This window comes from Callospermophilus lateralis, chromosome 18 (genome assembly GCF_048772815.1).
Source record: "Callospermophilus lateralis isolate mCalLat2 chromosome 18, mCalLat2.hap1, whole genome shotgun sequence".
Classification (NCBI taxonomy): domain Eukaryota; kingdom Metazoa; phylum Chordata; class Mammalia; order Rodentia; family Sciuridae; genus Callospermophilus; species Callospermophilus lateralis.
In genome coordinates this window covers 8,628,455-8,642,422 of record NC_135322.1, presented here as the reverse complement: position 1 = coordinate 8,642,422, position 13,968 = coordinate 8,628,455, and the positions used below count along the sequence as shown (strand labels likewise).

The window sequence follows — 13,968 nt, the reverse complement described above, 5'->3', positions numbered from 1 at the left end:
GCTGAGGCTGGCTTCAAATTTATAATCCTCCTTTCACTGCCTCCAATGCTGCTGGAATTACAGGCATGCATCACCATATCTGGCTTGAAGTATTACAAAGATTTTATTAAAGCTAGGATATGATGAAGTGAATAGGGAAATCCCAGTAATTTTTAACAAGCAAGTGAATAGAGAAGCAAAATGTATATTTCAAGGTCCCAGAATGAAGAAACCGTTTTTTTTTTTCTCTCAGAGCTTTATAGTTATCATAGTGATTGGGTTCATCCAGAAAAACTCATCAATGCAAGGAAATCAACTTTAGTTCATGATCCCCCTTTCCCTGTGTTACCCCTCTCCTCTCCCATTTTCCTTTCCCTACTCAACTAGGCTTCCTTTTGTTCATCTGATAATTTATATTTCATTGGCTCTTTATGTTATTTTCATTCACTTCCTCTTTTCTGTAGAAATGGATTTTATGCTAAGAACGCCTCAGTCGTGTACACATTCCATGACATTAAAAACAATGACCATATCCAGAATTTTTAGATGTTACTCCCATGGGAACAGCTCTTTGGGGAAACCCGCCATCTTCTCCTGGTAAACTTTATCAAAGGCTTCAGCTTGGGCCACTGTGAGGTGATTCTTCCAGTCCCCAACGATGCCTGGAAAACATGAAGTAGACGCAGATCAGATCTAGGGAGAGGTCTTAAGATGGAGACCTCCTCCCTGCTCTGTCAAGACAGCAGAGTGACCCCTGGGTCATTGGTGAGGCCTTCTCCTGCCTGGCCACCATGCCTATTTACAAGTCTTCCTGCTGGGAAAGTGTGTCCTGATTCCCTCCCTTTTCAAAGCAACCTGTACAGAATCCATAAGCAGCAATGCTGGGTATAAATCAGAAGATCTGGATCATAACTAATTCTGTCCACTTCTTTTTTGAGAACTTTGGCTCAATCTAACAATTTATAACTTGGGTGATCAGAGTAGGTCAAACTAGTCCCTCTGCTTTTGGCCATTCTCTGTGAGAAGTTCTTCTGCACATGGCACCATGTTGACCCCTTGCCAGATCCAGTGGCTCCAGTCCCTTGTGGCTCAGAGTCTCCCAGGACGTCCAGTCTCCTTTAGTCAAGTTCCCTGGTGCTTTGAGGCTCTAGGTATAGGGTCCTTGTTGGTTGGGACTCCATCCCTGGGACTGCCCATTTGCTCTCTCTGCTCCATGACACAGTCTTCTGATTCAGCTTCAGACCTGCCAGGCTGCCCCCTCCTCAGGGTGTTTACCTTCCCTGCTCCTTACCCCAGAGTGCTGTCCTAGCAGACACCTTCACCTCTGTCCATTGGCCTCACTCAAATGTTTACTCCAATGCAGTGACTCAGTGGGGCTCTCAGCTCAGAACCGTACATCACCATCCTCGTTCATAGCAATGATATGTTCTGTGTACTTCCTTTTTGAATGTGCATAAGGTATGCATTTCTAACATTAAAAAATCAAAGCTTTGTAAATTGCCTAAGATTTAGAGCTTTAAAGAATCACATCACATATTCTCAATAAATAATTGTTGAAAGGTTTAACAAAGAATTAGTAATATGCTAGCATAATATCCCATTTTATAGGCAAGGATTTTTAAAAAGCCCTGGAGGCGTTACTCTGTGAGAAAGTGGCAGAGGAAAAAGAAGCTAAAGATATAGACATAAGTATTACACTTTACCTATGTGGTTATAGTATTGTGGATAATAAATTAATTTTCACATAGTAGGCCAATCTAATTAGTTAAAATATTAATTAAATTATATATTAAATATAGAATAATAGTTAAATTTATATATGCATGCGTTTGGACAATTCACTCATATGAATGTAAAGTAGCAGAGTGTCTAATACGTAACTGTTATCCTATAACCATTCATCCCTCCTCCCACGTTCACTGGTATCTTCATTATCTGAGCCATCTTCATGTGATTCCTTCTGCTGGGCAGGTGCTCTCCCTCTGAGCCCCATCCCCAGCCCTGTCCTGTTTTCTCTCTCTGTGCTCCAGAAGCACTGGTTGGCAGGAATCCTGACCCTTTGAATATCTTTTGAAGAAAGATGTGACTAAGAGGAATTTTGGTAAACCAGGTTTTGCGTGTACTTGAAGTGACATTTTCAATAGACCTGAATCCAAGGGTGTAGTTATGATTCATCTCTCTTCAGAGAAAGGAGGACTCACAGTGTCTCATAGCAAATAACCCACTCCCTAATTTCTCCAATTTGGTCTTTCTTTGTGTGTCTCTCTCTAGGGCAGCTCTTTATGGTAAGTCACCAGTGGAGTAGCCTAGACACGACCATCTCCAAAGCCCACCCTTCTCTCCAAGACTGAATCAACTTTCTCTGGTACCTGCAGTCCATCCCAGGCCCATGAAAACATTTTTTTTTTCCATTAGGGCACACAAGAAGCTTTCTTGGTTATGAATGATTCAAGTTGATACCTTTCAACACTGTCACTCTTATTGTTGGGTGATTAACACAGAATGGTCTCCAAGCATCCTCACACATTCTGAAAACAGATCAGTTACCTTTTCTTGTAATTTTGAAATGCCTAGAAGAGAATTCTTCAGGCAGTATTTCAAGATTGGACATCTTGTTTTCCTTCATGACTTGGAAGGAGCTGTTCTTGAGGACTGAGTCCAGTTCTTCTGGATTTAACTTCTTTCCCAGGAATTGAGAGATCCTCTCTATGGTGCTTCTTGGGTCCTACAATGTGAACAATCAAGAGTGAGGCTCTGAACGGGAAGGACAACAGAGACTGGAAATGGGAACAGAAGTGTTAGGAGGGGTGGGGAGGAGGAAGAGGAGAGGATGACATCTCAAAATGGGAAAAGACTGAAATGGGTGCTGGATGGAGAGAGAAAAAGGGCCAGCAGAGGGAGCGAAGGATGTGGTGACGTGATGATCAACAGGGGCTTCCCAGGGAGGGTTAGCTCAGGACACCCCAAAGGCAGGTGATGGGATTTCTAAAGAGACTCTTAAGAATGGAAGATAATTGCCATCTGACAGGAGTGAGATGAAATCTTTGAGTAGTTTTGATTTGCGTTTCTCTAATTGCTAGAGATGTTGAACACTTTTCACATATTTTTTGATCAATTGTATTTCTTCTTCTGTGAAGTGTCTATTCAGTTCCTTGGCCCATTTATTGATTGGGTTATTTGTTTTTGTGGTGTTAAGCATTTTGAGTTCTTTATATATCTTAGAGATTAAGGCTTTATTGGAGGTGGATGTGGTAAAAATTTTCTCTCAATCTGTGTGTTCTCTCCTTACTTTACGAATTGTTTCCTTTGCTGAGAAAAAGCTTTTAAATTTGAATCCATCTCATTCCTTTCAGAGCAGCAATCATCAAGAATACAGGCAATCGTAAATGTTGGCGAGGAGGTGGGGGAAATGGCACACTCATTCATTGCTGGTGGGACTGCAAATTGGTGCAAACACTATGGAGAGCAGTATGGAGATTCCTTAGAAAATTGGGAATGGAATCACTATTTGACCCAGCCACCCCTCTCCTTGGTTTATACCAAAAGGACTTAAAATCAGCCGACTATAGTGACACAGCCACATCAATGTTTATAGCAGCTCAATTCACAATAGCTAGACTGTGGAACCAACCTCAATAGATGAATGGATATAGAAAATGTGGTATATATACTCAATGGAATATTGCTCAGCTTTAAAGAAGAGTTAAATTATGGGATTTTCCAATAAATGGTTGGAGTTGGAGAATATCATTCTAATGAAAGAAGCCAATCCCACAAAACCAAAGGCCGAATGTCTTCTCTAATATGTGAATGCTAATTCACAATAAGGCAGAGGGCACTAGGGAAGAATAGCTTTACCTTAGATTAGGTAGAGAAAAGTGATGGGAGGGGAGGGGTAGGGGTGTGGAGATAGGAAAGATAGTAGAATGAAACAGACATTATTACTCTATGTATGTATGGGACTGCATGACCTATATGGTTCTGCAACATGCATACTCAGAAAAATGAGAAATTATGTCTCTGTATATCAAAGAGTATAAACTGCATTCTACTGTCATGTGCAACTAATTACCATAAATAAAAAAAATTTTTAAAAAAGAATGGAAGATAAGGCAGGGAGACAAACCCCCAAAGACTAATCCTTACATCGAATGATAGTGTGTCCCATAAATGACACTTGAATAACACATAGGACTTCATAACATCTTTCTAAATTGAGCCCCATGATTATTGAAGTATACTCCTGGGAGATCACACCAAGAAATAGATCTTTATAAGAAGAAAGGATTTGCTTAGAATCCTAGACCTTCCTCTTCAGTCTACAGTGTTTATTATCAGCTTTTTTTACATGGGCCCCGGTCACTCTATAGCAAGAAGACACACAACTGTGGCAATAATTTAAAAACGTGCTGTGTGATTTGAGAGGAGAATCGCAGGGACGTGTGGGAGCTTGCTGCTGAGGTGGCTGAAGGTGGCATCAAGGTCCTTGGTGAGAACCGACCTCATGCTGAGGACACAGCAGGACAGGAAGCAGCTGCAGGAAGGTGACCAAGGTCCTTTCTCCAGGGGAAGCAGATGCCTGTGGCACCTTCTCTGTCCCCAAGACACTCTCAAAGGCAAAATGTTTCCTAAAGGTCTGTTCACTCTTTTGCTTTTTCTGATATCGTTTCCAATTCTAATAAAATCTAAAAATTTTAAAGTTTTCAATTACTTCTGGACCTATGAAACTCACAAAGAGAACTGTGCATCTTTGTGCAGCTCAGTGTGTCATTTTTGTGCTCAACAGAAACATAAGGTTAGAATAAATACCTATTCAATATGTGACAATCCAGGCTATACAAGTGGCACATCTACAAACTCAGACATGAATCATTTATTTAGTTGGAAACATTCAAAACCCTCTCCATTGGCTAATTTGAAATGTATAACTACTGTTCTATACAGTCGCCACACTGTGCTACAGGTCATTAGCAGTCATTGCTGTTACCCGGCTGTACCCTGCACCCACCCACCAGGGCTGAGCCTCATCTGCAGGCCTTTTCTGTTACTCCAGCCCCTGACCTCTCAGAATAGATTCACAAAGTGACATTTCCCCTTCATGTCACTGCATCCGTCATGGGGAGAATACAGAGAGGTGGACACAACTCTGGGATCAATGTTTTCTGGCCAATCCCTTCTTATCACTAGTTTTCTGTCCACATCATAGGTCCTGCAGCCAGAAACCTGGGCAGCCACAGATGCTAGCACAAGCCATGTCACTCTGCCTCAGTGTGTGGAAGGGCCCTTTAGATGTTGCCAAATGAAACAAATTTGAAGACATGAAGAAAATGCTTGGACCAATCTGTCAAAACCAAATGCTAAGAGTTTTCTCTGATTTAAAGGTGCTGCTTCATAATGTGGTTTGGGTGGGGACAATGGGAGGAATAGATGAACTCTAGAAGGGCAAAGGGGAGGGGGGAATGCAGGGGCGTGGGGGTGGGAAAGATGGTGGAATGACATGGAGCTCATTACCATAGTACATGTATACAGACACAAATGGTGTGACTCTACTTTGTGTACAACCAGAGATACAAAAAATTGTGCTCCATGTGTGTAATGTGAATTGTAATTCATTCTGCTGTCATATATAACAAACTAAAAAAAAAGAGTTTGGAGCTTGGAGAGGGTTGTGCAGAAGCAAGGCAGTAGAGACCAAGGGCTCATCTTCCATTAGTGATCTCTGAGAGTCTATGTATTGGCAGGGAATATGGAGTGGAGACACTGAGGACCAGGGGCAACAGAGGAAACAAGGATGGTCAGGAATTGGTGGGTGCTGAGTATGAGAGGGATCTCACCTTCTGCAGCTCTTCATAACTCAGCAGCAGGACGTTCTCCCTGTCTCTCATGGACATCCAGCCACGAATGTGCTCGAACCAAGATCCATAGGGCACTGTGGGGCAGGCACAGGTGTGCAGGTTACATACTGCCACAACAGGTACTTTGCCATCCCTGTCACTCTAAATCCTGACATCTTGATACATGTATAGTGATAAGTGCTCCTCAAACTAGGTACTGAAGTAGAGAGGGGGACCATTCCTGAACTCATTCTATGAAACTAGTATCATACTGATACCCAACCCAGACAAAAACACATCAAATAAGAAAACAACAGACCAATATTCCTGATGAACACAGATACAGAAAACCTTATTAAAATATCAGTAAATGCTATTCAACATTAAGATTACACACAGGACGTGTTGTGTTCACACTTTAAGATTATACACATAGCATGTTGATTTTATTCCTGGTATGCAAGTTTGGGTCAACACATGCAAATCCATAAATGAATTTCACCACATCAATAGAATTTTCCTTGACAGAGGAACATGGCTGAGCATCATAAAGGCTATGTGTGCTCAATATATAATTGGGTTTCTGTGACAAACCCAAAAGCCAACATTATGCTAAATGGAGAAAATGTTGAAACATTTGTCCTAAAATTAGGAAGAAGGAAACTATGTCCACTCTCACCATTCCCATTCAATAGAGTTCTTGAAAATCTAGCTAGCGAAGTCAGATAAGAGAAGAGAATCAAAAAATCACAAGTAGGAAGGAAAGAAGCCAAAGTATCATCTTTTGCAGATGATATGATGTGGCCTGAATTCCCAAAAGCTCTCCCAAAACACTTATAAACTGGTACCCAAGTTCAGCCCATAAAAATTAAGAACTTTTCTTCATAATAACAATGAATCTGCTGAGAATTAAATCAGATATTCAATTCTAATCACAATGGTCTCAAAAAATACCTATGTAGCCAGCTGTGGGTACATGCCTGTAATCTGAGCAATTTAGGAGGATGGGGCAGGAGGATCGTGAGTTCAAAGCCAGCCTCAGCAACTTAGCAAGATCCTAAGCAACTCAGTGAGACCCGGTCTCTACAACAAATATAAAAAAGGTTGGCGATATGGCTCAGTGGTTAAGCACCGCTCAGTTAAATACCTGGTACCAAAACAAACAAACAAAGAAACAAAAAACAAAAACAAAAACAAAAAACACCCTTAGATATAATATTCCTAAAAGGAGAAAGACTTCTGACAATGAAAATTGTAGAACACTGAAGAAAGAAATTGAGGATGACAGTTTAAGGTGAAAGGCCCTCCCATATTCTTGTATACCCAGAATCAAAAATGCCACATTACCAAAAGAAATCTACAAAATCATACATAGATGGGATATAATTTCTCATTTTTCCCGAGTGTACATGTTGTAAAATCACATTGGTCCTGCAGTCACATATACACATAAGGTAATAATGTCGGTTTCATTCTACTGTCTTTCCTATCCCCACACCCCCTCCCCACCCCTCCCTTCACTTCCCTCTATCTAATTTAAGGAAACTCTTTTCTCTAGTGTTCCCCCTTATTGTGAATTAGCATCCACATATTAGAAAAAAATTCGACTTCTGATTTATTAGGATTGGCTTATTTCGCTTAGTATAATATGCATTATAATGTCATGTATAACTAATTGAAACAAATAAAAAACTAAAAAACCTAGCATGCTGATAAGCAAGTGGAATATAATGAAACAACACAGGCCTGTATCAAAAATGCACGAGACTTCAAATGCAATGTTTATTGCACGTAGAATTAAAGTACTTAGTATGGAAAATACCAGGGCCAGCCCTGCTCACAATTTTGCCAAATTGCAGAAATTCTTAAATGTGTTGAGGCCAGAATACAATGATATTTAGTTTTCAGTTACAGGAAAAAATTCTTTGTGACTTTCATTCCTCAAGTGTGAGATCAGCTATAGTAATAGAAGTTTATTTATGACCAATGTTTAGAATTTCCAGTTTAGGCGACTTAGCTGTTCTTTGAGGAAGATATTTAAAATTTTGGTTAACTCATGAGCATTAAAATGTTGGGGGCAAATCATATGTAAATCTCTGCAAAGGGAGTTGAAATAGTTAATAAATCTTGGAGGAATGAAAAAAAAGCATCTGAAGAAACAATGCAATCCCCATCAAATAGCAATGACATTCTTCACAGAAAAAGAAGAAACAGTCCCCAAATTTTTATGACAAATAAAACCTAAAGCCATTCTGAGCAATATGAACGATGATGAAGGGCTGGGGATGTGGCTAGTGACAGAGCACTGGAGCAGCATGTGCCAGGCCCTGGGTCTAATCCCCACCACACACACATACACAAAGGACAATGCTGGGCTGGGGCTGGGGCTCAGGGGTAGAGCCTCACATGGGTGAGGGAGGCACTGGGTTTGATCCTCAGCACCACATAAAATAAATATATAAAATAAAGATGTTGTGTCCATCTACAGCTAAAAAGAAATAAAAAAGAGTAATGCTGAAATTATTACATTTCCCAGTGTCAAATCATACTAAAGAGGTAAAGTAACAAAAAACTGTGCTAATGTCAAAACCGACATAGATCAACTGATTAGAATAGAAGACACAGAGAAACACCCACAAAGAGTCAGCTGATCCTTAACAAAGACACCAAAAGGAAATATTGGAGAAAACACAGCATGTTTAATAAACAGTGCTTGGAAAAGTGAAGAATGAAGCGAAATTCTGCACAAATATCATCTCAAAGTAGACAAATAACATAGGAATTAGACCATAAACACTGTGACCACTAGTGGAAATCATAGCGCCTACCCCCCACCATATAGATTCAGGCATGACTTCCTCCATAAGACTCCTGTTGCTCAGGAAAGAAAACCAAGAGTTGATAAATAGAATGGCTTCCAGTTAAATAGCTTCTGCACAGCAAATGAAATAAGTCAGAGAGAGAGGGCTTACAGAACAGGAGAGAATCTCTGCCAGGTACTCTTCTGACAGAGGATTAACATCTAGAATATATAAAGAACTCAAAAATCTTAACACCAATAATCACACAGCCCAATCAATAGATGGGTGAATGAACAATCATTTCTCAAAGGAGAAATACAATGGCCAACAATTTTATGGAAAAAAAATTCAACATTTTTAAAAACATGAGAAAAGCAAGTCTAAGGTGCACTGAGATTGCATCTTACTCCAGTTAGAAAGGCAATCATCAAGAACACACATAATGATAAATGCTGGCAGGGATGTGAGGGAAAAGGAACACCTACATAGTACTGGGATTGGAAAATAGTACAACCATCATGGAAACCAGTATGGAGATTCTTCAGAAGACTAGGAATGGAACCACCATATGACCCAGTCATAGACTCCTAGGTATTTACCCAAAAGAATTAAAGTCAGCACACTATAGCAATACAGCACACCCATGTTGATGCCAGTTCAGTTTACAAAAGTTAAGTTATGAAACCAGCCTGGTGTCCACTGACTGATGCATGAATAAAGAGAATGTGTTACATACACAAGATGGAGTTTTAGTTATAAAGAAGAACTCTATTATGTTATTTTCAGGAAAATGGAACTGGAGATCAGCATGCAGATTGTAACAAGCCAGACTCACAAAGTCAAGGGTTGTCTGCTTTTTCTCATGTGTGGAACATATGCAGAAGAAGAAAAAAATAGGGATACCACAAAATAAAAGAGAGACCAGCAGAGTAGAGGACACAGATCTGCATGTCACAGAACACTCACCGTTTCCTTGGATGAACCACTGAAAGTATTGTTCCAGTGACTCTGGTTTCTTAGAAAGGTTTGCCATAGTATAAAAATAATAACCTGACACAAGAATATCTTTGGGATTTCTCATGATATATATCACCTTAAATAAAGGAAAAATGAGAGAATGAAAAATCAGCCTTAGTCAGTCATTTCCCACCCATTCTTGAATTTTACCCCAGTAGTTTTACTTAATTTCTGATAAACATCAATGAATTCCTTTGATGAATTAGTTATAGCATTCATTCATCAAATATAGATTTTAAAGTTCCTATTACATATCCATGTGCTAGGAATAGAAGAGGAAGACCTTGTCTCTTCTTCCTGGGATATTCGTCTACTCAACCTGGGAAGCTGCTGGGTAGTTTTAGATGGTAGGTGTTGAGGGGTGTGTGTGTGCTTTACCATAATGATCACTAGCAGCAGAACTGATTAATCAATTCTGGTATATTCAGATTCATAGCAACACACAGTCATTCTCACACGCAAGACCATCGAGGAATCTCCCAGATAGGGCATCCATACAGCACGAATGCATTTGTACAAAACTCAGGAATAAACAAAAGCAATCTGTAGCGATAGTCCAGGGAGTGCCCCCTCAGGTGGTGGGCATCAATTGATAGGATGGGGTCTGTGGGGACATTCTGGATGGTAGAAATGTTATACATCTGGTCTAGATGATAGTTCCCAACTGCGTGTCTTTATGTGCCTATTAAGAGGCTAGTGTTCAAGATTAGTGAAAACACACACACACACACACACACACACACACACACACACCACTTGGGGCTTGAACACCAGAAATTGACTTTATTTGCCCCAACTCTCTTGGTGTTATTATTGAGATGCTATGTCTCCTTAGACCGCAGTTTACTCAGGCAGGGGTTAATGAAACACAGCAGGAGAATGGAAGTGGGTCTATTGGGGTAGGCTCACTGTTATATACTTTATGACATTGCTAAGACAGGAGATTATTATTCTAGGTTTCTTGGTGTTGTTTAAACAAAAACAAAAATTTCAGAAACCAAAAAACACTTTAAGAAAGCATGTTTCTAAAATTAGTCTGTGGCATGTTAGATCTTGGCTATCCATGGTCTGTGCTGATCATCTGTCAGCCATGGGGAGGTTGGAGTGGCTGCTGATCACAGAGCACAGTGACCTGCAGTGGGCTGCCGTGGTTAGAACTGCTAGTCGTGACTCCTGAGAAGTCCCCTGGAGTTATGCATTTCTTAATGTATGTGTGCTCTGCTCCCCATATGGGCAACACTGACTTAGATGCTTGCACCTACCTGTTAGGAGGCTTTTATTGAATGAATATTGGGTAAGACCTGCAAAGTTGGGATACTCTATTGTAGATGCAATTATAAATTCTGGTTGCCCATGAGATGTAGTTTCCTAAGATTCTAGCAGTAGTCAGTCACTTTACCCCTTAATTCCTGGTAGGCTAATCCATGGAATCATTCACATCCTTGTACTCAAGCGTGGTCTGGTTGTGGCCACATCAACCTCACCCAATTTCTGAGAATCGCAGGACTCACCCAACCTATCCAATGAGCACACACCCCAGCAAGATCAGCAGGGGTTATCTAGGCATATGGAAGGGCAAAAGTCATTGATCCAACATTAGGCACTGACCTTGGCCTTGGAAGTGAAAAAAGACTTGGGGAAGAGATGGAAGGGGAGGTGAGAGGCCAGGAGCCGTGGGCCCTCTCTGTCATTTAACAATTTGTATCCCTCATCTGACTCTAACCAGGGTGCCCGTTCCCAGATGGGCACAGATCCAATCCACTTGGTATCACCTTTGGAGTGAATCAGGCAGAGAATTTCAACCAACCAGTGGGTTCCTAGATGAGGAAGGAAAATGGTGATCACTCATTTCAATCTGAATTGTGACATAAAAAATATATTGTGATTAAAATACATAACATAAACTTTACCATCATACGCATTTTAAGCATGCAGTTGTGTAGTGCTGAGCAGTCTTAAGCACATTCCTACTGTTGCTCAGCCAATGTCCAGAACCTTTTCATCTTGAAAATCTGAAACTCTGCTTATTAAGAACAAGTCTACTTATTCCATCTTTCAGGCCCTGAAACCCAAAATAGGGCTTTCTCTTTTTATGAATTTGACTACTCTGGGTATTTTGCACTGGTGGAAGACTATAGTATTTGTCCTTTTGTGTTACACTGTTGCATCTAGTATGACTCCCTCAATATTGATGGATGTTGTACAAGGTGTCAGGAGTCCTTCTTCTAAGGCTGAATCATATTCCATTGTATCATCATGCCACATTTTTTTATGTATTCACCTGTCAACAGAATTTTGGTTTCTTCCACCTCTTGCTCTTTGCTGTGATCCTTCCAATATGTTGCTATTTGGAACATATTGAAAGGATCCCTTAACTCTCCAGTGCTGTGCCACTTCCAATGAGATTGGCCTGAATCTGTGCCCAGTTTGCAATTTTCCTGCCCCCAGTCCCACTCCTGTAGATGCATGATGCGTGTCCTTTCAGTCCCTTCAATTTTCCAGGCTTGTTTCTGATTCCCAGCCATTGTCCATGCTGAATCTCCTACTCTAAAATATTCCTTTCACCACATGACCTCCCATTCAGTCTGCTGACCTGCTATTTTGCTATTATGGTTTCACCATTCAACCTCTTCCACCCTTCTCCCATGCCACCACACAAATGCCTGAATCTGCTTAGGATTCACTGCTGTATCTTCTTCCTCCAAGACCTTAGATGATCCTTGCTGAGCACTTATGTCACTCTGCACTAGTATGAATGGAAGTGGCCTGGGGCAGTGCCCCTTCCTCTACAAAGCAGGGCTCGCTGGCATGGAGAGCCCATTCCATCCTCTGCTGAGTGAGTGAGGAACGCAGCCCTCACCTTTCTCATGGGGGGGGGGTTCCTGTTCTGTTTTCTTACCTGACTTTGGGTAAGACACCGTTACTATATCTTCATCCTTTATCACAAACTGAGCACATACTTCTTTTATAACTTCATAGCTGCAACCAAGAACATGGAAAGGTAACCCTTCAAACCACAAGTAGTCATCTGACATGGTGATGAGCTGTCTGTGCGTGGTGCAGGGGATCCAGCTGTAGCCACCATTGAACATCGTGGGAGATACTCGGAGACTAGGCTTTAAAGTCAAAAGAATCATTAACTTTTTCTCATGGTCAAATTAACTGGTTGGTAAAAACAACTTGTGATGGTGATCCAAAGTTTCTTTGTATTGAGCAATTTTGGCATCATTCAGGGAATGTGAGGATCAGGATCTGAGGATGATTTCACAGGCAGGACCCCAGAGCAAGGGCTGCAAGACAACCCCACTGAGGAGTCCTTGGACCTGAAGAAAGCCATCCTTGTCCATTTATTTGCATTTTGAAGAGTTTTCAAAATAGAAGTTTTACATGGAACTGATAGGAACTGTGTAAAAATAATAGGTGGAAGCATGTTGAGGAAGCATGGGCTGAAAACTCTTTGAGTCTAACAGACAAGAACCTGCTTTAGAGTCACCAGATATGGTGGTGGGTTGTAACTAGACTCCAGGGTCCAGTCCTGCCTTACCTACTGATTAACCTGTGGGAGTGGGTTTCTTGCTGTCAGTGTTTAGGGGCTAAGATGAGAGAATTTTCATATCTACCACATTAAGGATCCATTGAAGCTCTGTTTCATCTTTGGTCGAGCACTCTGAGTGCCCAGGGGACTCGGGGACCAACAGCTCCACATGGTCAAGCAACACGCCCAACCAGGCAGCCCATAAATAGTGGCTCACTGATTTCAGGAATGCTGAAAGAAACAGCTACTTTTAAAAATATGCTCCCCATGGGCTTCTGACAGCTAAAATGAAAACCATCTGATGATCAATGTAAACCCCACGTAGAAGGTAACAGTGTTTCATGTAGAATATTTGATAATCAGGAGCAAAAACACTTTCCACATTTCCTGCTAATTTTTGGATGTATTAATATACTGAGCACTGAAACTAGGAGCTGTTGATCCTGAATTCAAGTATTATGTGGCCACAGACTGTTGTGTGCATCCTGGGGAGAATGACCACCAATTGGAGAATGAATATTATTCTGGCTGAAAGAAGAGTGGAATTGAAACAGGTGAAATTGCAAGGGATGCATATGCTCTGGGCAGACAGAATTACTATGTGGATCAAGGTAATAGAGTTACCTTTTATACAAGGGGAAACTGTTTCATGAACTAGTTTGATTTTTAGTGTTGCCAGGTAATTCTAGAGATTTATGGCAATTACAGTGACCCCGTGAATAATAATGATGAGGGGTCAACACATTTCTTTAGCATTCTGAACACTTAATACTTGTCATTTGTTACATCATCCCACCAATCA

The 13,968-nt window shown here is 40.9% G+C and overlaps 1 protein-coding gene across 2 annotated transcripts; it reads right to left on the bottom strand.

Moving 5' to 3' along the window:
• Positions 1–528: 528 nt before the first annotated feature.
• On the bottom strand, positions 529–12,666 carry LOC143383768 (sulfotransferase 2A1-like). Of its 2 annotated transcripts, XM_076838669.1 has the most exons (6): positions 12,531–12,666; positions 11,240–11,448; positions 9,581–9,707; positions 5,814–5,908; positions 2,527–2,704; positions 529–641 (listed from the first exon to the last, which is right to left on the bottom strand). In XM_076838669.1, exons 1-6 carry the CDS (start codon positions 12,664–12,666, stop codon positions 529–531), a joined length of 858 nt encoding a protein of 285 aa, XP_076694784.1. The 2 variants fall into 2 exon arrangements, with proteins under 2 accessions (XP_076694784.1, XP_076694785.1); XM_076838670.1 differs by lacking the exons at positions 2,527–2,704; positions 5,814–5,908.
• Positions 12,667–13,968: the final 1,302 nt, after the last annotated feature.